This window comes from Daphnia pulex, chromosome 7 (assembly GCF_021134715.1).
Source record: "Daphnia pulex isolate KAP4 chromosome 7, ASM2113471v1".
Taxonomy (NCBI): Eukaryota; Metazoa; Arthropoda; class Branchiopoda; order Diplostraca; family Daphniidae; genus Daphnia; species Daphnia pulex.
Window position 1 is genome coordinate 249,795 of NC_060023.1, and position 25,579 is coordinate 275,373.

At 40.5% G+C, this 25,579-nt stretch overlaps 3 protein-coding genes and 2 long non-coding RNA genes across 10 annotated transcripts in view; 2 read left to right on the plus strand and 3 right to left on the minus strand.

Annotated features, from left to right (window-relative positions):
• The window catches only part of LOC124196773 (probable glutamate receptor), a 104,707-nt gene that overhangs the window by 73,048 nt on the left and 6,080 nt on the right, over window positions 1-25,579 (minus strand). The gene's annotated exons all lie outside the window — the stretch shown is intronic.
• LOC124196774 (solute carrier family 23 member 1-like) lies at window positions 403-3,463 on the minus strand. The gene is made up of 12 exons (XM_046591991.1): window positions 3,349-3,463; window positions 3,138-3,284; window positions 2,744-2,901; window positions 2,447-2,652; window positions 2,244-2,370; window positions 2,064-2,184; window positions 1,863-2,004; window positions 1,547-1,800; window positions 1,254-1,481; window positions 1,049-1,190; window positions 845-986; window positions 403-754 (listed from the first exon to the last, which is right to left on the minus strand). Exons 1-12 carry the CDS (start codon window positions 3,457-3,459, stop codon window positions 604-606), a joined length of 1,929 nt encoding a protein of 642 aa, XP_046447947.1. The 5' UTR covers window positions 3,460-3,463; the 3' UTR covers window positions 403-603.
• On the minus strand, window positions 8,540-10,769 carry LOC124197677 (ionotropic receptor 93a-like). Its single transcript, XM_046593209.1, has 9 exons — window positions 10,645-10,769; window positions 10,487-10,575; window positions 10,308-10,389; window positions 9,908-10,066; window positions 9,666-9,831; window positions 9,387-9,604; window positions 9,195-9,323; window positions 8,943-9,091; window positions 8,540-8,870 (listed from the first exon to the last, which is right to left on the minus strand). Exons 1-9 carry the CDS (start codon window positions 10,756-10,758, stop codon window positions 8,540-8,542), a joined length of 1,437 nt encoding a protein of 478 aa, XP_046449165.1. The 5' UTR covers window positions 10,759-10,769.
• LOC124196806 lies at window positions 11,842-15,616 on the plus strand. Of its 6 annotated transcripts, XR_006875827.1 has the most exons (9): window positions 11,842-11,861; window positions 11,927-12,073; window positions 12,331-12,493; window positions 12,587-13,078; window positions 13,157-13,307; window positions 13,512-13,747; window positions 13,812-13,952; window positions 14,097-14,279; window positions 14,377-14,595. It is a non-coding gene; the product is annotated as an uncharacterized LOC124196806 (long non-coding RNA). The 6 variants fall into 6 exon arrangements; XR_006875824.1 differs by lacking the exons at window positions 11,842-11,861; window positions 11,927-12,073 and adding an exon at window positions 12,091-12,217 and having other exon boundaries at window positions 14,377-15,616; XR_006875826.1 differs by lacking the exons at window positions 11,842-11,861; window positions 11,927-12,073 and adding an exon at window positions 12,091-12,217 and having other exon boundaries at window positions 12,331-12,480; window positions 14,377-15,616.
• LOC124196809 lies at window positions 18,353-19,373 on the plus strand. The gene is made up of 5 exons (XR_006875831.1): window positions 18,353-18,501; window positions 18,581-18,695; window positions 18,778-18,888; window positions 18,948-19,052; window positions 19,117-19,373. It is a non-coding gene; the product is annotated as an uncharacterized LOC124196809 (long non-coding RNA).

A 25,579-nucleotide genomic window follows, 5' to 3' on the forward strand; every position in this document is an offset into this window, starting at 1 on the left:
TGGTAATTGGACAATCCTTGATTTTGTTCTGTTTGGCAAATTATGAGCCCAAAAGAGTTGGGCGTGGATAAATCGATCAAAGAATTGATAGGAAGGAAATTACAAATGGCCCTTGAGAATTCAGACACCTTTAGTGAAAAGCAGTGAATAACCAGCAAGTAATCACAATTAAAGGAAAATAAATTTTTTCTAATGGAATAAATTGAATTTGTTTGAAGTAATTATTTATCGCGCCAATAAAGGTGGCGTGACTGTTGCATGCCAATTTGGCAACACAGACAACGATTTAATTCGCGGGAATCAGACATATCGATTAATCTCGCCGTCAGAGATGGTTGATGGTCATGGATTTGTTTTTTTTCTGGTGTTTGAAGTTTGAATATTAAATCCCATATTCAGCAGTTATAAACCAGGTAATTATGTTTATTAAACAATGATAATCAAGATAATACGAAAGTAGACAAAGAAATAAGTCATTGTAAGAGCCATGGTTGTTCTATGTTGCAGTTGAGAGGAAGCAGATGTTACGACCACGTGTCGAATACTTTATCAGGCAGCTGATGGGGAACAATGGATGAAGATTTTGATCAATCTAGCCAGTCATCACTCCACAGAGGACATCTGAATTGCAGCTGTTTTACCATTTGGCTTATCTTCGCACTTGTTCTCCCCTCTCCACCAGCTCTTTGCCTTCCCACTCCAAACTTCTGGCCGATAGGATGGCAGGAAAGGCAAGTAAGCTGCCCATTCTTGTCTGTTTTCAATAATAATGACACACCAAGAGTTTTTGGTCAGCCAGTGTGTCAAGGAGAAAGTCTTGCTTAATGAATGGGGTTACGGTTACCTTTTCAACCAAGGAGTGATGAAGGGGATGTCATAAGTGCACTGAGGCAACTCCCGTTCATGTGCTGACTCTTCATTGCTGCTTTTTGTATTAGGATCAGGATGGGCCAGCCACTTAGTCAGTCCTCTTTCTTCGTCAGTACCTTTCAGGGAAATCTTTTCATTAAAAGAATTTTTTTTAAATTTATTTGTCGAGTTATTTTACCTGGAATGGTGTTGTCTAAAAAGAAACCCAAAACACCTGCTGTAAACATGCTGGTGCTCATCAAAACGGTAACAATCTGATCAAAGATTTGTGACCCACTGTTGATGGCACCAGGATTAGCTTTCATCCATTGAGATAGAACCTGCGAATTATTGGAAATTAGACGTTGAAAGCAAGTCAGATTTTCTTTTTCCTAATTGTTCACCAGAGAGAAAAAGATGGAGAAGCCGAGGACGAGTAAATTCCTTGACGAGTTGAGGTCGATAAATTGTAAATTGGCCAAACCAGTGGCTGCAATCATTCCAAACAGGACGCAGAATATCCCACCGATAATTGGCTCTGGGATGGTAATAAAAAGAGCTCCAAATTTCGACAAGACACCAAAGACCATCATCATTAGAGCGGCCGCTTGAATCACCCTCCGACTTCCCACCTAACAAAAGGGAAATTTGGTTAATTTTTACTTTTTCTTTTATTCGAACTTGAAGATTATTTTACTTTGGTGACGCCAATGGCTCCAATGTTTTCCGAGTAGCTGGTCGTTCCGTTTCCAGATCCCCACAGGCCGGCCAAAATGCAGCCGAGTCCTTCGATGGCGATGCCTCGGTTCATTGCGTGAACGGGAGGTGGTCGTGCACCTGCCAATCTTGCGCAAGCATAATAATCTCCAATGCTCTCGATGGCCGAAGCCAAAACTCCCGCCAACATCCCGAATACGGCCGCTACGCTCACCGTCGGCAGACCCCATTGGCCTGTCAATTATTGAAATGTTGTCAATTTTATGGGCAATTTTCAATCGTTCGTTTGTCATTACATGGATAGGGAAACCGGAACCAGGGGGCTTCGTAGAGGATGTTGATTTTATTGTCGGTTCTGGCTGGCGATCCTGTCTGAAAGGCATCGCTCACGGTCAGGATAGCGCACAATGTCCAGACGAGAACGATGCTCAGTAGAACCTGTGAAGCAATTTTGAATTTTGAATTTATTTTGTTTTTGTACAATTGCTGCCATCTACCGGTAGAAGAGTGAAGATGTCGAGTTTTTTCACGCCCCATCCTTGCCCCTTGCGGAATGTTGGCAAAGGACATTTGACGTTTTTAAGGTATTGAGAGAAGACGATGACCAAAAAGATTGTCCTGTAAAATAGATAGCTATTAGGATGTACAAGGAATTTTAAAATAATTAAAATAATTACAATCCAGAAATGCCCCAGTGTTTGCCGGCCATGTTTCCCGCCGCCCCGAAGAGGGACAGTCCGACCATAACAATAGCAGGAGCGATAGTTAATGGAGTAATGAATCGCAGAATCAATCCAACAATCCCTTATTAATGAATTTATGATTATTTCCTTGTAAACGAGTCTTAGGTTAGGAAATAAAACCAAATTCAATTTCATACCGAAGACTCCGATGGCGAATTGAAAGACGGAAGCGACTACAATTGCGCCTTGAACTTCCCTCATTCTCAATTGCCACAATTCGGTTTTATCCTCGTACGTCATGTTGGCCATGACTCCTGGCGCCGGGCACTTCCATTCCGGCAGATTGAGGATGGCGAATGTGGGCACCAAGAAAGCGAACGTCCCCCCTTGAACTATCGGCAACCTGTCGCCCGGATGTAATTGATTTCACCAAACGAAGGTTAACATTCAGCCTTGGATGGACAAGCAAAATAAAGGGGGGTAAGAAAACCCACCTGACTCCCAGAGTGCATTGCAGCAGGGTGATGATTCCCGAGACGAAAATGATGGTGGAGACGATGGCACTGCGAACGGGGTCGTTCTCTTCGATGCACAAGGCTGGAGTCAAGATGAAGGGCACAGATATTGTCCCCCCAAACATCATCAAGTAGTGCTGGGGTAGTAGGAGGGATAAACAAAAGTTTAAGGAATGCGCCAGAAAACATTGTTTTGAAACACTGTCGTCGCTGGAGGCGCGAAGCATTTGAAAACAAAAATGTAGGACATCTAGCGACCTAGATTCAAACATGCTTACGAAATTCTTTGTATAGATCGACACAAAAGCGCGCTGCCGAGTTGACGTCGTCGTCATCATTTTGAATTGCGTCAAATCAAAATTTAAAATAATACCTGAAATCCTAAAAGACAACTAAGATGCCAGGGTGGAATGTCGTCGACCGAGTAGAGTAACGCGTGCCGACTAGCAACAACTCGAGTTATTGAATCGCTTTTCTTGGCCGGTAGAGTCTCAGCTTGTTGCTGGTCCATTTCGACCTCCTAATTTGAGTCGAATGAATTTAACAGGCGAAAAAGGAAAACGTTTTTTAAAATTGTAATTTACCTCGTCGATATCGAGAGCCGCGTTGGTTTGACCAGCCATGGCCATTTTCCCAGTTGCTACTGATTCACTTGCCACTGCGAAAAGTGGGACGCCACTCTTACCTGTGAGCATCTTCTTTCCTCTTTTTCCCTTCGGGAATTATTGGGCCACTTTGAGAGTCGACTTGTTATTGCCACTTTGCAAGTCGACTTGGCCCTCCAACTATCGATACCTATTCCTTTCTAATAACAACAGGAGATTCCGTTACGCTTCTTCCTTTTTTACGTTTCATTCCGTCCCACGTTTGTTTGTTTTGATTAGACGTGGGCTTCTTTCGTCAATCTTTATATTAGTCGATGGACAACAATGGGCGATGTTCTCTTTGCCCTTGAATAAGGCGAGAGAACTTTATCTAGTCCGTTCCTGTTGCCGAATATAACTCGAAAGGTCTGTGTCTTCTTTAAGAACAAACGCGCATTCCAAATATTTCAATTGTTTCGAGTGACTTTGGTCTGGACTATTGATACGGTCGGCCAATTAATTTCAAACGTTGTCTTATAATCGAATCCTTATTTGCCGAGATCTTTCTGTTTTTGATTCATCATTTTGATTTTCCTGTGAAATTGTACTATTTTTGTGATGGCATTTTAATTGTTTATTGGTTTTTACAGGTTGTTCGTTTTCGTTTGCTTGGAGGATCCGGCCATTTCTTCATTACCCCTTCCTAGTTTTCCCCCTTTTATCTCCTCGTGTACGTTCATGTGAATGTGAACGTATTCCGGGGACGTCTTCCGGTAATTTCATTCATCGAGTCTTCCAACCAAGGTAGGAAAACCAACTGGATCTCTATTTCATTTTGCGCTTGTACCCATCAGTGTATGCTGGGGATGAGAAAGCCATTTTTGAGGCCACTTTTTTTTTAACGGCACCCAAATTGCGTAGATAGCGTTACCTAATCATTTTCTCTGTGCAGTGGAACGCTAAGCGAATTTGAATGCCCTTAGTTTTTCAATTGCGCTTAGATTAGATTTCTGTTTTTACTTTCTTTCTAAGTAAGAACCGAAAACCTGTACTAAATTGTACGGTTGGACATTGTAGCAATTAACAATTAAAAATTTGTGGATGAGAAATAGGGACGTTATTTACAAAAGCGTTCACGTTTTAGAGACGCAATCGTTGAAGTCATGTAATGCCTGAGTTGTCCGGTTCCGCTGTTGGTGGCGCTCGTGTCTAATCCCTTTGCAGGATGATAGTTTTAAGATTTTTAGACAGGTATTAACAGTTGTATAACTGTCGCATCGACTTTTCATTCTGGTTTTGTGAAAATGAGTTGTTAAAAGGATTATGCGATTTGTAATTTTAATAATACCCGCAATTTTTGTTGAGAATATCTTAGGTTTTCCCGTTTGGAGTCCTTCGAATATTTTACAAAAAAATTCACGAGCTAAAGCGAATTAGTTTTAATCATTTCTCTGAACGAATCAAAACTCTTTCAAAATTTTGATATTTTTATTGCAATTAAAATGCGATGGGAAAAGAGGTAATTTATAATAATGGCGCTGCTCTTTAGATCATGAACGATTTTGACTCTATTAGTCTTTTAAAATCGGGTAGTGGGGTTTCAGCCGGGCATTTTCTTCCCTTAACGTGGCGATGTTGGGCCGGCCGGCTGCCGTCGTGATCCCCGCAATCGGAGACAATTTTTTTTCATTCGGGCACTGCGACTGGTTGTTCGAGGGGCTTATGAAACTTAATACCTCGAAAAATTGAATTGAAGTCGAGCTGTAAAGAATCGAACCAGTTCGTACCCAAAATTGCCGGGATTTCGTCGTTATCGGCAATCAGGAGTGGCAGCTGAGCCTCGGTTCCGTTGTACTTGATGTTGAGGGAGCACTCGCCCAGAATTGGGATGAATTGGTTGCTGGTGCTCTCAACTAAACGATTGACCGGGTTGATGTGAGGTTCACCCAATTCTTTCCATTTCGCTAGACCGGCAATCGAGCAAGTGGCGCCCGTATCCAGGATCATTCCGAAATGTTTGTGGTCTACCGAGACCTTGACATGGAATCGCTTCGATATCAACTTGAGCGCGTCATCCATCAGTTGTTGCTTTTTGATTTCATCAGTCAAAGTTAAATCGGATACCATCGCGAGTGTTCCGTCGCTGATGAACTTGTTCCAATCGAAATCGACGAGAAATGGTAACGCTCGGCGGCCAATCAAGTTTCTGGTGTTGTCGTCGTCTGACACTTGGACGGGACATTCGAAATCAATTCCGGCAAAGTTCATTTTGGCTAAGAATCCGCCCTTTAGCGGAATGACTCCGGTTGCCGAACTCCTGGTGTCGCCATTACTCACCAGGTCCGGCTCTCCTATCTGGGACCACAGGGTTTTATTGATCAGGGGCTTATCACACCCCGAGTCGAGTTTTAAACTGACATTGTGATCGTTTAATTTCATATCCAGGAAATATTTTTTAAATTCAGTCATTTTGAAACTGATGCAATTTTTAGTGTCTTATTTGGAAGACTTCTGAGGCAACGTTAAGCACGGTCTGTTTAGCTCTTTTTCGTCGCCTTTGCGCTGCCTTATGTAACCTCCCGTTCGTGATAATCGACTCGCAACGACTCGAATTCCCATTCCCGCTCATTATCTCTAATTTGTCTTTTGTGGAATTTAATCAAAATGGGGATTTTAGATAATTAGATATTAAAACGAATATTGTTCAATCATTTAAATGTAATATTGATTCAAATTGAGGGAGATGTTAACTATTAAGTGTCCTCGCTGGACCCACTCAATGACTCATGACGCAATCGTTGACGTAACCTTATACCCGAGTTGTCTAGTCCCGCTGTTGGTGGCGCTCGTGTCGTGCCCATTTGATGGTACACCCGGTACACCCCACACCGATTTGCAGCCTGTTGCATAACTTGGTCTGGTTTAATCCAGATTATTCCTCAATATCTTAGTTTCTTATATTTTTGTTGTTTGAGGCATTCTCTGGGAAATTCATTTCTCGTCTAATTGCGACAGACGTCAGCACTAAAATGTCCTCAAATCGATTGATGGCTGCGACTTTTTCTATCTACAGTGTCGGGCCAGTGTGTTGAAATTCGTTGGCCTTCTTATGTTATATCTATAATGCCTGTTTGATTATTTGACGAAAATGAGCCTACTACGAGACAACTTTTGTTTTCAGGCATTAGGTTACTCCCTCACCCTCAGTTTGAACATTCAACGATCGATATTTGCTGTGCGATGTCATTTATGTTTATTTAATCCTGACAAATGAAATGAAAAATGAACTGAAATCTCCACTTATCCAGTTATCAACTCAAGGTAAAAGTCAATTCTTTGTCTTATCTTTTATTTTTTAAAAATATTTCCGGTACTGATTTCTCTTTTGTGAATCTTGGGTGGTAGGTGTCGCGTTTGGCGTCTGCATTTGGAACACGAAAGGCGGATGAACGTTATTCCATTCATTCGAATTTGGGCGTGGCACATTGGGTCCCCAGTTATTGACGTCTGTTACATCCATTTGAGGTAACACTTCATTTAGTGTTTTTCTACTGGCCATTGCCGCATTGCTGTAATAATTCTCCGGTTGTACCGATGCGAACGTCGTCGGTGGACTGTCAAAAGGGCTTCCATCTTTTATCGGGTGGGGCGCTGTCCAACCCATTGGGGCGGGTTGGTGTAGAAATATCAGGTTTAGGTTGCTACGAATCTCGTCGAGCTCTGCCTGCATTTTCACGGCGTTAATTCGTAGCTCGTAGAGTTCCCTCTGGTCTATTTTTCGTTGCTCCTCCATCTGCTGGAATCGATTTTGCATTTCCACGTAGTACATGTCGGGTCTTTGTGGTGGAGCAAGGGGGTGGTTAAATCCGTTTCCGGGATACCTTTGAGGAGGAGGTGTTTGGTTATTACCCCATTGAATTGGGACGTGCTTTGGGTAGCAAAACGTGTCTACGTAATCTCCCTCAAACAGTCCAGCTGATGGCGTTACTGGAATAGGCGGAGGAGGGAGTTGTGGTTTTTGCCCTGGATTTCTCGGGCCGTTTGGTTTAGCCTGTGGGTTGGATTCGACAAGTTTCTGGTAGTCTTCTCCCAAAAACCACGAAATAATCCAATTAAAAACAGCAGTCAACATTGTGGTTGGTGATTGGGTGAGCAAAGTTTCTTTGGTGGGTTAGTCAGGAATCTGAAATGTAGTCACGAGGCTTCCTCTTATAGACTTGGGTGACTGATGGCATCACCGGCAATCGCCACACGTTGCTTTTATTTTAGTTGTGCCAATTCAATTGAAAGTAATTGTCTTCCTTTTTAGTATTTTCGTAAATTTCCAATTATTTCGCAGTTTGTTCAATGTAATTGAAACCAGTTTTTTTAATTATTTGTTCAAGCTCAAGCAAATAATAAAGCGATGGAGCTCTGCCCACTCCGCACCCAGGTCTAGGTAAATAAAATGAGGTAGATGTCGCTAGTGGCGTTTTGTTTCGTTTGCATCAAATGGCAATCATGGCCGACTGTCTGTGGTTCTATGATGTAAAGAAATGAGTTTCCTGAGCTTCTGTCCTTCAAGTTTCAACTCTGGGTGAGATTTCAGACTTGAAAATGTTTCAAGTGTCTGCTTTATAATAATTGTTATCATATTTCCATATAATAGTCATGAGCAGTGCATTGTGTTGTCACTGTTAACCTGGAGAACACAAGACTTCTTCCCATCCAATTGTGCTGGGTCCAATATGTTTTCTATGAAAAACAGCTTATAGCAGGTAAATTTAATCTTTTCTATACTGTCTGGTATATTTTTATTTAAGATCAGGACAAATCACTAGCAATTTATTACTGTGTGGCTACAGTTGAATAATGATGTGATAGTTGCTTGGTAATCAAACTGTTTGTTTTGATCCCATCCAGAAAAATATCATTTTCATTCCGCTTGCTGGAAAGTTGAAAAAATTCAGCAACACATAATAACATTGAGTGCAGTCTGAGGGAATAATTTAACATCAAATGCATTAGATAAATATTGTGAAGGGACTAAAATCTATTATCCTTTCTTCTTTAAGCGCTAAGGAGTAGGCCAGTTTGTTGAGTTTTGATGAAAACGCTTTAAACAGTTTACTCCAGTTATTTACTCTTTTTCCTTCGTAGTAATGCAAACAGAATCAAAAGTTCCATTGGTCAACATCAACTGTTGTTTACTTTATAGGCTCGTTGCCTCGTTTTCTTCTTCATCAGCAGTATTAGGTGATCCTTTAGTGACTTGTTGTGGCATTTGTTGTAACTTACTACGTCGCCGGCGGTGACGTTCAGGGATTGAAACGATTTGTTCGCAAAGGAAAGCCAAAAGGGAAAGAAAAAACCCGACTAGTAGAACGATAAATGCGCCAGTCAAGTTCTTGAGGGAAAGATGGGTATGTTTGTTTGTCGGGGTTGTGTAGCCGCTTTTAATAGTTTCCATACATTGTCGAGGCATGGGTCGGAACCACAGGTCCCAGTATTTGATCAGACCCATTTCCTGGAGCTCCAATAGCCTTTTTGGTTGAAAACAGTTTTTTTTTTTAATACGACCAGTTTTTTAAAATAATTGCCTTTGATTTGCTTACCCTTGACTAATGCTTTGAGTGTAGGGACTATTTTTCCGTAGGGCAAATGTTGGAATAACATTATAGAAATAATTTTTTGCCAGCTGCAGATTGCACTTGCCAGTCTTTTCAAAATCTGCTTTTATCGAGTCTAAATGATAAATAGCGGCCTAGGATTTGAAAAAAAAAAAATGTTTGAAGTTAGTTCTGTCTCTGTGCTTATCTTCTTTTCTGTATGAAGCATCTATTTAGAAGATATAGTTTAAGCCATACATCAATGAAAACGTTCCTCGATCCCGGTGTAATCAGCTGAATGCACTCTGACACAAGAGGACATCGGGAGTTAGGAAGAGCATCGAGTCGTTTGCCTAGCTTCTTGTACAGGCCTGTATTATTCACATTCTGATTCCCAAAAATTTAAGCCAATAAAAAAAACCTGGCGAGTTTCAAATCATGAAAACTTACCGATAACAAAGTGTCTATGGTCCCCGATTTCTTGGCGAGTAGATTGATGTCGCTACTTTCCGCTATGTCGTAGACGGAATTGATTAATGGCTGATGGACTGGCGCGATAACGTAGGAGAAGAGAAGCGAATTGTACGCCTGGACAAAGATGAAAGCCGCTAGAGTCCACGAAGTGGCGATTAGAAGATATGGTAACCGTTTCGATGTGCAAGGGCCCCCTATTATAAGAATTAATTTGTCCTTTTTGATTTACTTGTATTTTTTTATCAGAGATTTTACCCTGCGACATCAAGTTGCCAAACACATAGAGGTATTGACTGCCTAGCCACTGCTTTGGAATTTCTTGTGATCCCCTCTTATTTTGGGATCGAAATTCCAAGTAGCGCTGCGTTAGACTCATAACGGCGATGACGCAAACCATCGAAATGATTATTCCCAACCAGACCTGAAATGTGATTATTGTAAGGTCTGTAATAACGACTGGAATTCTGCTGCCTTCTCCCGTCTTGTTTTAACGTTACCGGCCATTGGAAAGGTTTGATGATGGAGTCGATGTTGGCTGTTTCATCTGGGGCGGGAATGAGGAAAGCGAAATAGTCGTAATTCCAAGGTAATGTCATGTCCACAATCTCATGGCGCCGAAATGTCGGGAGAACATCTTGGAGCAACAAATCGCATTGCTGTGATGAAAAGGACGATACAAAATCATGTTAAAATTAAGTGCCTTCACCCTGGAAGACGAATTAATTATTTTTGATATCCACAATTGTCTTAAGGGAACAGCCCAAGTCCCCACTTTTTTAAGTAGTATTTGTGCTGTGTTTTTTTTTTATTATGCAAGAAATTGTTAGCGGCGATTCTTTCTTCCAAGAAAATGTTTTCGATTTGAATTAGTTTATGTGTTTAAAAAAAAATCTCAACTCGATCCCACAGGTAGCTGAAAAGTCCTCGACCATTTGCCCTTGGCTCCAACCAATTTTCCGTCACTCGGACCATCTCGTACCTTGAAGATGCAATACAAAATCATAAGGTAATTTTGTTAAATGTAAATTTGAGAAATTGCAGTTCGTTTATTTTTGAAGTTATTTAATTTAATTTACGTAAAGTTGAAGCGGGCTGACAGGTAATCTAGAACTACGCCTCCTTTGAGCGGCCCGGACAATCCTTTAGGGTTGCCATTCCATCGAGGCTTAAACGAGGGTAAGAAATAACCCGTTAATCAAATTGCTAAAGATACAAATTAAATTGTTTGTATTACCCAGATGACGCGGAGGTGTTGGCCATTGAGGGGTGTTGGTGACAAGGAGTCACTGAACGAAACGCTAAACCAAATGAAACAAAATATTAAAAAAGGTAATGCTAGATACGACATGAAGCTTTTGCTTTGGCAGAGAATAATGTGTATTTGTTTGCAACCAACGATTCTTTATATATCCCAGCCGAGTCCTTTCCGTCTACATTCGTTGTGAAGAGCAAAACGCGAATTTCAACACATTTTACTGCTTAGCAACGTAAACAAAGCGAGTGTCAAAACATCGTTTTACTTGCGCATACTAGATTGTTGCAGAAACGCGTTGGTCATGTAACAGGATCTATTTTTCCCCTTTTGCTCATGCAGCATCAAATGACACGCGATAGGTTCCGGCGTCCATAAACTATTCAAGATGGTAGACCTGTCAATGTAAAAGACAGGCTAAAGGTACTAGCTCCTGTAAATGTTATTCATTTATGTTAAATAGCTGCCAGCAGGATTTCATTGTTGATTTGCGGTTACAAAATCCATAGGCCTAGAGTTTAGGTATTGTCAATCAATCATTCGATTTGCGTTTTAGATACTCCTAAATCAGATGTGGAAATACGAATTTCCCCCCCCCCCCCCCCGCTTCTCCTGGATGGTTACTTAGGATCATTCAAGTTCATTTTTGAGTTAAGCGTTGTGAACGTAGCGGACGAACTCTGACAGTCTATCGAGCTTTAGCAATTGCGTCAATTTCTTATTTTATTAATTTTATTCAACCGTTTTATGAGAAGCTTTGATTTGAATTTTTTAAATTAATAATTTACCTATTTTTATCTCTATTTTGAGATTTTCTGCTCCGGCCGCAGGTGCAAGGATCATGTGTTTGAAACTTAGATAAGTTTGCAGTAGAATATTTTCAAAAAAGCCGATTGTTGTTCAAACGGTTCGAAATGGAAGATTTATTCATTCACCGAAGAAATGAGTCAAATGACTCAAATGTCAATTGCTATATTTTTTGAAGTGACTAAAGTTTAAGCCATTATCATTTATGATTTGATATTTATTTTGATATTGGTTTTTGTAGACCCAACCCCAACAACGTCAACCCGAAGAAAGAAAAAGGCCAATTTCCATGTCGTTCACGCTTGAAGGTCACGAGAAACATTACGTAAAACTGGCATGCAGTGGTGTAGAGGTTGGGTGAGAATGACACGTGTTGCTTCATTATCAAGCAGGTAGAATAGCCACAAGGATAAGCTATTTGGTATTTTGGTATTCATTTTGATATTGGTTTTTGTAGACCCATCCCCAGCAACGTCTACCTAAAGAAGGAAATAAAGGCCAGTTTGCATTTCAATCGAAGGTCATGGAGATCATTACGAAAAGGTGTCATACAGTGGAGTAGAGGTTGGGTGAGAATGGGACGTTTTGCATCATTATCAAGAAGGTAAAATAGCCGCAAGGCTTGAGAGGAGGGGTGAGAAAAAGTAGTATAAAAGGCGAGAGAAAAGTTGACTGGGATCAGTTTAGTGAGTGTCTCCAACACGGCAACAGCTGCATTCTTCGTCGTAATATCAGTTCGCAATTATGGGTAAATATTCATTTTTAATTTCGAATCGTAAATCTATTCTGTTTTGTTTTGAGTTGTTGATACGACTAGTTATCTCCGAAAAATAATATCCAATTGTTTATTTTATTGCATAGTTAATTATGGCGTTGTGTTGCTGTGGGTGTCGTATCGTTGATGTCGACCACGAGAGAAAATCTTTTAAAAGGGAAGAAAAAAGGCAACGGAAGTCAATCGAGTGAGCATCTCCGACCATGCAGCAGCTGCATTCTTCGTCGTATTATCAGGTCACAATCACGGGTGAATATTCTGTATTTCTATGTGGAATTTTGTATCAATTTTCTTTTTTTTCTGTTTGATAATCTGTCCGTTATTGTTGAATATTTAATGTAGTCTGGTTATCTATGCTGTCGTGCTGCTATTGGTTGTTGTATCGTCGATGGCTGGGTGGACGGCTCCGATGTCTCCTAGATAAGGCGGATACCAAACCGCAACGCCGCCGCCTTACTACACAACAACATACGCAACGACCAGTTACTACACCGAGGTTGCACAGTTGGGTTTACAGTTAAGCCACCAAGGATCCAGATTATTACACCACAACTTGTGCTGCTCCCCGAGCTACACTACGAAAGCGCTAGAGTACTACACCGAGGCTCCCAAGTACTACACCATCATGGCATCTGAGATTACGCAACTACTTATGCTGCCCCAACCAACGTCACCGAGGCTTCAGCTTATTACACAACCAAAGCTGTCGAATTCTACACTGGAACGCCCAAGTACGACAGAAATCAGTCAAGTTAGCTTCTCCGACACACAACACGGCAGCCCTGAAGTTTCGAATAAACTTCGCTTCAAACAGTGGAACGGCAAAGAGTGAAGGTGAGCTCTTTATTATTGGAATTTTGTGGAACATGTATTAATGACTTGTTTTCCTTCCTTGTCTGTTTTTCGAACAAGAATTCTACTGCAATCGCGTGGAATTGAATAGCAAAGACAACACATTCGTACGTGTAAACCGCGTCGTTAAATTTGGCATTGTCGGTCGGAAAGCCGAACTTGACGATCATTGGCCGTACCATCACCAACGACAAGTGCGTTATTGCCACAGGTAAACATTTTATTCCAAACGAAATTCGTCTTTAAAAGTTTCAATGATTACACCTTAATGAAATGTTGAATAAGTTTGATAGTCTTCCTGCTCGATAGTATCTAAGTCTATTTACACTGCTAGCAATTTATTTCTGTGAATTAGTTCTACGAATAGAATTAGTTCTAGAAATTCCTCTAAAAATAGCCTTTATTTTCTTGTTAGGTAGTAAACGAAAATCTTTTCCAATCCCTGAGCGGTGCCCTTAAAGATGTCCACGAGCACGTCACGCTGTCCCGCAACATCGATGGCGCTAACACATGCCGAGTCCTCTAAATGTTTAACCAATGGACAACCGAGAAGGTGAAAGCGGAAAGTGTTAATGTTTGTCCAAAGCTTATGTGTAGGCTGCAATTTTGGAAGACGACGAGGTTGCATTGACCTTAAACGATGGTCAAAAGGTAAACAATTATTTCAGTACATGTTTTAGCGATGTTAATTAAAATGTAGAATTCATTTCTGCAGATTTAAACTGACCATGTCGTCTCTGTTGTCGGTTAGGACGCAAACACGGGTTTGGCTGTCGCTTCTGGTTTGGAAATAGATTCCAATTTTGGTGGTTATCGAGTCAATACCGAGCTCGAAGCACGATCGACCATCTGGCTGGTAAGAATCCTTGAACATTTTATTTCATATTGATTTTATTGCTTAAAACTTGACCAACAATGACTGCTCTGATGTTGTTGTTGGATAGTAAGTTCTTGTTAAATTAGATTTTAATTACTGGGTTTGAACTTTATTTTTTATTAGGCCGGAGATGCTGCCTTCTTTTGTGGTATTAAATTGGGTCGTCGTCGTAGGGAATATCATCACTTTGCTGTTGTATCAGGGTGATTGGCTGGAGAGAACAATACTGGCAAGGAAACATGGATGAACAACTGCAGTGTACTCTTCCCAAGTGCATTCTTCTTCGTATTATCAGTACGCAATCGGGTAAATATTCTGTTTTATGGAGTTTGTGTCAATTATTTGTTTTTTATCTGTTTATGTACCATATTGAATATTGATGTTTAAATTATTTACCGCATAGTTGATGATGGTGTTGTGCTGTTGCCGTTTGTCGTATCGTTGAAGGCTGGCTCGATCACTGGTGTACCAATGTCTCCTGTGTATGGTGGATACCAAGGCACCACACCGCTGCCATACTACACAACGACAACATTCGCAACAACCGGTTACTACACTGAGGCCCACAACTACTACATCACCAAGGCTCCAGAATATTACACCGCAGCTAACGCTGCCCCGAGCTACATCATCAAAGATCCTGAGTACTACACCGATACTCCCAAGTGCTACACCACCAAGTCACCGGAGTACTACACGTATGTTGCCCCAGCTTACTACACCGAGGTTCCCAAGAATTATATAGTTCCTAGCTACTACACCGAGGCTCCAACTTATTACTCCACCAAAGCGGCTGAATACTACACCGAGTCGCCCAATTACTACACCAACAAGGCTCCAGGTTATTACACCACAACTTATGCTTCCCCGTGCCACAACAACGCAGCCCTGAGTCACAACACCGCAGCCCCGAAGTATTACTCTGCCTCAAGCTAGACAACTATAACTTAAGTGGCCGAGTAAAACGCAGCCCCGATTTACTACACAGCGGCTGCTCCTTCGTACTACGTTGAACCGGAACAATACACCGAGGCTCCAGTTTACTACCCCACAACCTACGCTACACATAGCTGCTACACCGAGGATCCTATGTTTTAACCTACCAAGGCACCTGAGTATTATACCACTACTTACGCTGCTCCGACCAACTACACCGAAGCTTCGAAGTATTACTCTATCCCGACTTACTACACCACTGAGGCACCTGAATATTACACCACACCCTACGCTTCTCCAACTTACTACATGGACGTTTCTGAATACTAAAGTCGAATTTTCAATTTTAATAATCATGTTCATTTTTGTCGGTCATATCTTAATAATTTCTAGTTACTGGGAATTGTTGATCTTTAAAGAGAAAAAGAATTTTTTAACCTGGGTAATCACTTTGTACGACTTCTCTTGCCACTTAAAAGCCTTGACATTGCGACGTTTTCTGATTTTTATTGGATCTTTCCTATTTCGTATGTTGGAGGTGGCTATTTCTCTAGTCGCTCTGCATTCCGACATGTTCTAGTGTTTGGACGAACTTTATTTACAGGGCAAGATTCGAAACAAATGTACTGTGGTGTTAACTAGAAATTTTCGATGTTAACAATTCTGTTTTTAACTTAAGTTGGGGTAAAAAAAGGTGTTGTAGATAATGTTTGGTTTGCAAAGCAATTTATTTGAAAAATCTGAAGATGATCAGTCACAAAATATACAAGTCAAATGCTAAACATTTTTTATTACAAGTTACGAGACATGGCAAACAAAAAAGTTAAAAAAGAATTGCTTTATTGTCCCACCTCCTCCCACAATTCCACCACATTTTACAATCACATGCATAAATACATACACTAAAGTTAACCCGTTGGCTGCCACGCCATACAACCCGTAGGTTGTACTCTACTACTCTACGCGCCACGTCTGAAGGATCCGTGACCAAAGTGGGACTTGCCATTGCTGACAAGTCCGGGCTGACACGGTGACAGGAGAATCCATCACCGTATCGACAAGGGAGAAGTCCCTATGGTGCATTGCCTAACAGGCTTGCCTTGCGGCAAATTTTGGGCTTGGCGACACTCCGACCTCGCGGCATGAAATCCACGAGGCCGGCCAGCGCGGCCCGTGCAAAGGAGCTAGGAGAGAACAAAGGCGTGGCAGACAACGGGTTAACTAACACAAACGAACACATATTACCAACAACAAATGATGATCCGCGCTGACACTTTGGAGATACCGGCGACGTTATGGTGTCCATCTTCTCGAAATTTCCTCTGCATTACCTGAATAAAGAGACGACAATTCTTATTTACTGACATGCCAATGAAAGTTACATAATACAGAAAGAAACAATAATCAGGTTTTTTAGCTTAAATATTTAAATATGCAATTTTTTAAAGTTTAAATCAAGCTTGCAATGTTGAGAACTGTTAACAGAACAAAGCTCACTTGCTAGTCTTTAAAAAAAATTCCGGAAGTAAACCGGAAGTAACCACAGCGCCTCAACCATTGAGCTGTCGTCAAATTAAACCACATATTCGTGATCCCCATGAAATTTGGGGTCGATTAGGTGTGATTTAAACGAAATCCAAAATTTGGCCAAAATCGAGAATTTTCCTGAACTATAGTTCAGGAAAATTTTCGAAACCGGAAGTACGAAAACGTAAAAAACAAAACATGAACTTTACCACAAATTTGACGAGGATCACGAATTTGTGGTTCTTTTGTACGTCAGATGAATATTTACTAAACTACTGACAGAAATGAGTAAACCGGAAGTAGAAAAAAAAATCAAATATCGAAAATCTAACAAGTGAGCTTTGTTGGGGGAATAGTTATCGTTAGTTATCACTAAATATTTCAACAAAATAACTGCCAATAAATGTTTAAAAAGATGTGCAAAGTAACTGAAACTGACTGTTTTGACAGCTACAAATTTGCAAAAAGCCATCTAGCGTTAGAAAAAAGAAACGTCCAAGTAAAACTTTGCCTACGCGCAAGAAGGGCCTGATTTTGGAATTATAACACAGACACAAACTTTAACGCAACTAGACTATTGGTAGAAAACCTAAGAATATAACTCAATTGTTGGGTACCTAGGCATAATCAGGTGGTGAGTGACTGCAGGTTTGGAACAGCAAAGGGCAGCGACCACTGAAGTGTTCCAACTCGTCGCTGAAGTAAGATAAGTTGTAGCAGCAATAGCAGTGAAGCTAGATGAGCGTACGTCGGGAAGATAAGGATGGAGAAGAAGGTTGCTGGATGTCTGTCTTCCTTCATGGACAAAGGTCAGCATTGGCTTAAGGATCTATTACGTGCTCTGTAAAAAAAATGTATTGCATTAATGAATTGAAAATATAACAGTTAATAAAGCATTTCAATCTTTACCTATACTAACAACTTAACAAGGACACTATTCATTATATAAAACTGCAAAAATGGAAATCACAGCAACCAACAGCCTTACTCCTTAGGTTGAGGTAAATTTCCTGATGCTAAAGAAAGTGTCATGAAGTATTGCAGTAGCGTGGTGATAGGTTATATTGATGCTTACCTTTATCATACAGGTGAATGGTACTGAATTTAGTAAGGCATTTGACGTGGTGTGGTTGGTGTGGTAGCAGTAATGGGGAAATACCTTGTCTCCACACATTTGTTCGACAATATGTGAGCTTCACACATGAGTTTTAGGCTTTTGACAACATGATGGGCTATTGGAGGGAAAGTGACTGAGTGCTAAGTCAACTTTTTGGAATGACTGACTGTATGCAATTATGCATCTAAAATTTGAAGAAAAATTTTGGTACAGTATAAAAAATAAGGAAATTAGGTCAAGATAAACCTACATATGATACGAAGTTCAATTTGGTATATGAAATCACAGGAATATAATCACAGGAAGTATTCATCAGCTATAAGTTGTTTCGCCGTTTTCGCCTCGTTTCGCGATGTAAAAACAACAAGGGCGACACTAGCGACATCTGGTAATGAGTTTTGAAATTTGAATCCTAACTTGGTTAATATTATTAAAAATACCCGACCGACAATAGAACCCCACCGACAATAGAACCCCAATATTTTATTTAAAATACCTGACAATTGAACTCCAGGGATCGACAGTAGAACTCCACACGCGACAATAGAACTCCGATAATTTGAGCTGCGACTGTGCAACCAACTTAGGATTCAAAACTCATTACCAGATGTCGCCAATGTCGCCTTTGTTGTTGTTATATCGTGAAACGAGGCGAAAAGGTCGAAACAAAATTGTAGCTAATATGTACTTATATTCCTGTGATTTAAATTACCAAATTGAATTTCGTAATATATGTAGGTTTATCTTGACCTAGTTTCCTTATTTTTATACTGTACCAACTTATTTCTTCAAATTCTAGATGCATAGGCCTACTGTCAGTCATTCCAACAAGTTGACTTAGCGCTCAGTCAATTTCCATCCATTAGGCCCATCATGCTGTCAAAGGCCTAAAACTCATGTTTAAAGATGAAGACCACATGTAGTGGAATACAAATCTGCCGAGATAAGGTATTTCCCCATGACTGCTACCAGACCATTACAATTCATATTTTCATAAAACATAGGTATTCTTGTTCATGAACCATAGGATATTTTCTGAATCTTTCAATTTTGGTGGCGTACCCTGCCAGGCTGCCACAGCATGTTTGTTGTTATGTATGTGTTTACTTCTGTTTTTAGAAGACAACCCAGCTAAGAGATAGGTACAGTTATATTTCTCTTAGGTAAATTTGTGTAAATTTGTAACTAATGTAGAGAATTTCCTTGTCCCATTCCTACTTACAGTTTCAGAGACATGAAGCGTGTGAAGTGAATAACCTGCCATGTGTATGAACATGTACCAGATCTGCTTGATGAAAGTCAAATGCCTACTAAATTCATCGCCCATATGATAAGGTAAGCATCAGTACAACCTATCACCACGCTACTGCAATACTTCATGACACTTTCTTTAGCACCAGGAAATTTATCTCAACATGTGGAGTAATGCTGTTGATTGATGTGAATTCAATTTTTACGGTTTTTTCATCATGAGCATTTCAGTGTGCTTATTAGATCAGGTAAAGATTGATATGCTTTATTCATTGTTATATTTTCATTAATGTAAAACATTTATTTTTACAGAACACGCAGTTTCTTAATGGAATCGTGTGGTCCTGGCACGGAGATTCTTGTGCCAATGCTGATCTTTGTCCATGATGGAAGAGAGACTTCCAACAACATTCTTCTCCATCCTTATCTTCAGGACGCACGCTCATCTAGCTTCACTGCTTTTAAACACAATTTGTTTTACTTCACTGGCGACTTGGCGAGTTTCTGGACCACTTCGCTACCCTCTGCTGTTCCAAACCTGCAGTCACTCACCACCTGATTATGCCTAGGTACCCAACAATTGAGTTATATTCTTAGGTTTTCTACCAATAGTCTAGTTGCGTTAAAGTTTGTGTCTGTGTTATAATTCCAAAATCAGGCCCTTCTTGCGCGTAGGCAAAGTTTTACTTGGACGTTTCTTTTTTCTAACGCTAGATGGCTTTTTGCAAATTTGTAGCTGTCAAAACAGTCAGTTTCAGTTACTTTGCACATCTTTTTAAACATTTATTGGCAGTTATTTTGTTGAAATATTTAGTGATAACTAACGATAACTATTCCCCCAACAAAGCTCACTTGTTAGATTTTCGATATTTGATTTTTTTTTCTACTTCCGGTTTACTCATTTCTGTCAGTAGTTTAGTAAATATTCATCTGACGTACAAAAGAACCACAAATTCGTGATCCTCGTCAAATTTGTGGTAAAGTTCATGTTTTGTTTTTTACGTTTTCGTACTTCCGGTTTCGAAAATTTTCCTGAACTATAGTTCAGGAAAATTCTCGATTTTGGCCAAATTTTGGATTTCGTTTAAATCACACCTAATCGACCCCAAATTTCATGGGGATCACGAATATGTGGTTTAATTTGACGACAGCTCAATGGTTGAGGCGCTGTGGTTACTTCCGGTTTACTTCCGGAATTTTTTTTAAAGACTAGCAAGTGAGCTTTGTTCTGTTAACAGTTCTCAACATTGCAAGCTTGATTTAAACTTTAAAAAATTGCATATTTAAATATTTAAGCTAAAAAACCTGATTATTGTTTCTTTCTGTATTATGTAACTTTCATTGGCATGTCAGTAAATAAGAATTGTCGTCTCTTTATTCAGGTAATGCAGAGGAAATTTCGAGAAGATGGACACCATAACGTCGCCGGTATCTCCAAAGTGTCAGCGCGGATCATCATTTGTTGTTGGTAATATGTGTTCGTTTGTGTTAGTTAACCCGTTGTCTGCCACGCCTTTGTTCTCTCCTAGCTCCTTTGCACGGGCCGCGCTGGCCGGCCTCGTGGATTTCATGCCGCGAGGTCGGAGTGTCGCCAAGCCCAAAATTTGCCGCAAGGCAAGCCTGTTAGGCAATGCACCATAGGGACTTCTCCCTTGTCGATACGGTGATGGATTCTCCTGTCACCGTGTCAGCCCGGACTTGTCAGCAATGGCAAGTCCCACTTTGGTCACGGATCCTTCAGACGTGGCGCGTAGAGTAGTAGAGTACAACCTACGGGTTGTATGGCGTGGCAGCCAACGGGTTAACTTTAGTGTATGTATTTATGCATGTGATTGTAAAATGTGGTGGAATTGTGGGAGGAGGTGGGACAATAAAGCAATTCTTTTTTAACTTTTTTGTTTGCCATGTCTCGTAACTTGTAATAAAAAATGTTTAGCATTTGACTTGTATATTTTGTGACTGATCATCTTCAGATTTTTCAAATAAATTGCTTTGCAAACCAAACATTATCTACAACACCTTTTTTTACCCCAACTTAAGTTAAAAACAGAATTGTTAACATCGAAAATTTCTAGTTAACACCACAGTACATTTGTTTCGAATCTTGCCCTGTAAATAAAGTTCGTCCAAACACTAGAACATGTCGGAATGCAGAGCGACTAGAGAAATAGCCACCTCCAACATACGAAATAGGAAAGATCCAATAAAAATCAGAAAACGTCGCAATGTCAAGGCTTTTAAGTGGCAAGAGAAGTCGTACAAAGTGATTACCCAGGTTAAAAAATTCTTTTTCTCTTTAAAGATCAACAATTCCCAGTAACTAGAAATTATTAAGATATGACCGACAAAAATGAACATGATTATTAAAATTGAAAATTCGACTTTAGTATTCAGAAACGTCCATGTAGTAAGTTGGAGAAGCGTAGGGTGTGGTGTAATATTCAGGTGCCTCAGTGGTGTAGTAAGTCGGGATAGAGTAATACTTCGAAGCTTCGGTGTAGTTGGTCGGAGCAGCGTAAGTAGTGGTATAATACTCAGGTGCCTTGGTAGGTTAAAACATAGGATCCTCGGTGTAGCAGCTATGTGTAGCGTAGGTTGTGGGGTAGTAAACTGGAGCCTCGGTGTATTGTTCCGGTTCAACGTAGTACGAAGGAGCAGCCGCTGTGTAGTAAATCGGGGCTGCGTTTTACTCGGCCACTTAAGTTATAGTTGTCTAGCTTGAGGCAGAGTAATACTTCGGGGCTGCGGTGTTGTGACTCAGGGCTGCGTTGTTGTGGCACGGGGAAGCATAAGTTGTGGTGTAATAACCTGGAGCCTTGTTGGTGTAGTAATTGGGCGACTCGGTGTAGTATTCAGCCGCTTTGGTGGAGTAATAAGTTGGAGCCTCGGTGTAGTAGCTAGGAACTATATAATTCTTGGGAACCTCGGTGTAGTAAGCTGGGGCAACATACGTGTAGTATCGGTGTAGTACTCAGGATCTTTGATGATGTAGCTCGGGGCAGCGTTAGCTGCGGTGTAATATTCTGGAGCCTTGGTGATGTAGTAGTTGTGGGCCTCAGTGTAGTAACCGGTTGTTGCGAATGTTGTCGTTGTGTAGTATGGCAGCGGTGTGGTGCCTTGGTATCCACCATACACAGGAGACATTGGTACACCAGTGATCGAGCCAGCCTTCAACGATACGACAAACGGCAACAGCACAACACCATCATCAACTATGCGGTAAATAATTTAAACATCAATATTCAATATGGTACATAAACAGATAAAAAACAAATAATTGACACAAACTCCATAAAACAGAATATTTACCCGATTGCGTACTGATAATACGAAGAAGAATGCACTTGGGAAGAGTACACTGCAGTTGTTCATCCATGTTTCCTTGCCAGTATTGTTCTCTCCAGCCAATCACCCTGATACAACAGCAAAGTGATGATATTCCCTACGACGACGACCCAATTTAATACCACAAAAGAAGGCAGCATCTCCGGCCTAATAAAAAATAAAGTTCAAACCCAGTAATTAAAATCTAATTTAACAAGAACTTACTATCCAACAACAACATCAGAGCAGTCATTGTTGGTCAAGTTTTAAGCAATAAAATCAATATGAAATAAAATGTTCAAGGATTCTTACCAGCCAGATGGTCGATCGTGCTTCGAGCTCGGTATTGACTCGATAACCACCAAAATTGGAATCTATTTCCAAACCAGAAGCGACAGCCAAACCCGTGTTTGCGTCCTAACCGACAACAGAGACGACATGGTCAGTTTAAATCTGCAGAAATGAATTCTACATTTTAATTAACATCGCTAAAACATGTACTGAAATAATTGTTTACCTTTTGACCATCGTTTAAGGTCAATGCAACCTCGTCGTCTTCCAAAATTGCAGCCTACACATAAGCTTTGGACAAACATTAACACTTTCCGCTTTCACCTTCTCGGTTGTCCATTGGTTAAACATTTAGAGGACTCGGCATGTGTTAGCGCCATCGATGTTGCGGGACAGCGTGACGTGCTCGTGGACATCTTTAAGGGCACCGCTCAGGGATTGGAAAAGATTTTCGTTTACTACCTAACAAGAAAATAAAGGCTATTTTTAGAGGAATTTCTAGAACTAATTCTATTCGTAGAACTAATTCACAGAAATAAATTGCTAGCAGTGTAAATAGACTTAGATACTATCGAGCAGGAAGACTATCAAACTTATTCAACATTTCATTAAGGTGTAATCATTGAAACTTTTAAAGACGAATTTCGTTTGGAATAAAATGTTTACCTGTGGCAATAACGCACTTGTCGTTGGTGATGGTACGGCCAATGATCGTCAAGTTCGGCTTTCCGACCGACAATGCCAAATTTAACGACGCGGTTTACACGTACGAATGTGTTGTCTTTGCTATTCAATTCCACGCGATTGCAGTAGAATTCTTGTTCGAAAAACAGACAAGGAAGGAAAACAAGTCATTAATACATGTTCCACAAAATTCCAATAATAAAGAGCTCACCTTCACTCTTTGCCGTTCCACTGTTTGAAGCGAAGTTTATTCGAAACTTCAGGGCTGCCGTGTTGTGTGTCGGAGAAGCTAACTTGACTGATTTCTGTCGTACTTGGGCGTTCCAGTGTAGAATTCGACAGCTTTGGTTGTGTAATAAGCTGAAGCCTCGGTGACGTTGGTTGGGGCAGCATAAGTAGTTGCGTAATCTCAGATGCCATGATGGTGTAGTACTTGGGAGCCTCGGTGTAGTACTCTAGCGCTTTCGTAGTGTAGCTCGGGGAGCAGCACAAGTTGTGGTGTAATAATCTGGATCCTTGGTGGCTTAACTGTAAACCCAACTGTGCAACCTCGGTGTAGTAACTGGTCGTTGCGTATGTTGTTGTGTAGTAAGGCGGCGGCGTTGCGGTTTGGTATCCGCCTTATCTAGGAGACATCGGAGCCGTCCACCCAGCCATCGACGATACAACAACCAATAGCAGCACGACAGCATAGATAACCAGACTACATTAAATATTCAACAATAACGGACAGATTATCAAACAGAAAAAAAAGAAAATTGATACAAAATTCCACATAGAAATACAGAATATTCACCCGTGATTGTGACCTGATAATACGACGAAGAATGCAGCTGCTGCATGGTCGGAGATGCTCACTCGATTGACTTCCGTTGCCTTTTTTCTTCCCTTTTAAAAGATTTTCTCTCGTGGTCGACATCAACGATACGACACCCACAGCAACACAACGCCATAATTAACTATGCAATAAAATAAACAATTGGATATTATTTTTCGGAGATAACTAGTCGTATCAACAACTCAAAACAAAACAGAATAGATTTACGATTCGAAATTAAAAATGAATATTTACCCATAATTGCGAACTGATATTACGACGAAGAATGCAGCTGTTGCCGTGTTGGAGACACTCACTAAACTGATCCCAGTCAACTTTTCTCTCGCCTTTTATACTACTTTTTCTCACCCCTCCTCTCAAGCCTTGCGGCTATTTTACCTTCTTGATAATGATGCAAAACGTCCCATTCTCACCCAACCTCTACTCCACTGTATGACACCTTTTCGTAATGATCTCCATGACCTTCGATTGAAATGCAAACTGGCCTTTATTTCCTTCTTTAGGTAGACGTTGCTGGGGATGGGTCTACAAAAACCAATATCAAAATGAATACCAAAATACCAAATAGCTTATCCTTGTGGCTATTCTACCTGCTTGATAATGAAGCAACACGTGTCATTCTCACCCAACCTCTACACCACTGCATGCCAGTTTTACGTAATGTTTCTCGTGACCTTCAAGCGTGAACGACATGGAAATTGGCCTTTTTCTTTCTTCGGGTTGACGTTGTTGGGGTTGGGTCTACAAAAACCAATATCAAAATAAATATCAAATCATAAATGATAATGGCTTAAACTTTAGTCACTTCAAAAAATATAGCAATTGACATTTGAGTCATTTGACTCATTTCTTCGGTGAATGAATAAATCTTCCATTTCGAACCGTTTGAACAACAATCGGCTTTTTTGAAAATATTCTACTGCAAACTTATCTAAGTTTCAAACACATGATCCTTGCACCTGCGGCCGGAGCAGAAAATCTCAAAATAGAGATAAAAATAGGTAAATTATTAATTTAAAAAATTCAAATCAAAGCTTCTCATAAAACGGTTGAATAAAATTAATAAAATAAGAAATTGACGCAATTGCTAAAGCTCGATAGACTGTCAGAGTTCGTCCGCTACGTTCACAACGCTTAACTCAAAAATGAACTTGAATGATCCTAAGTAACCATCCAGGAGAAGCGGGGGGGGGGGGGGGGAAATTCGTATTTCCACATCTGATTTAGGAGTATCTAAAACGCAAATCGAATGATTGATTGACAATACCTAAACTCTAGGCCTATGGATTTTGTAACCGCAAATCAACAATGAAATCCTGCTGGCAGCTATTTAACATAAATGAATAACATTTACAGGAGCTAGTACCTTTAGCCTGTCTTTTACATTGACAGGTCTACCATCTTGAATAGTTTATGGACGCCGGAACCTATCGCGTGTCATTTGATGCTGCATGAGCAAAAGGGGAAAAATAGATCCTGTTACATGACCAACGCGTTTCTGCAACAATCTAGTATGCGCAAGTAAAACGATGTTTTGACACTCGCTTTGTTTACGTTGCTAAGCAGTAAAATGTGTTGAAATTCGCGTTTTGCTCTTCACAACGAATGTAGACGGAAAGGACTCGGCTGGGATATATA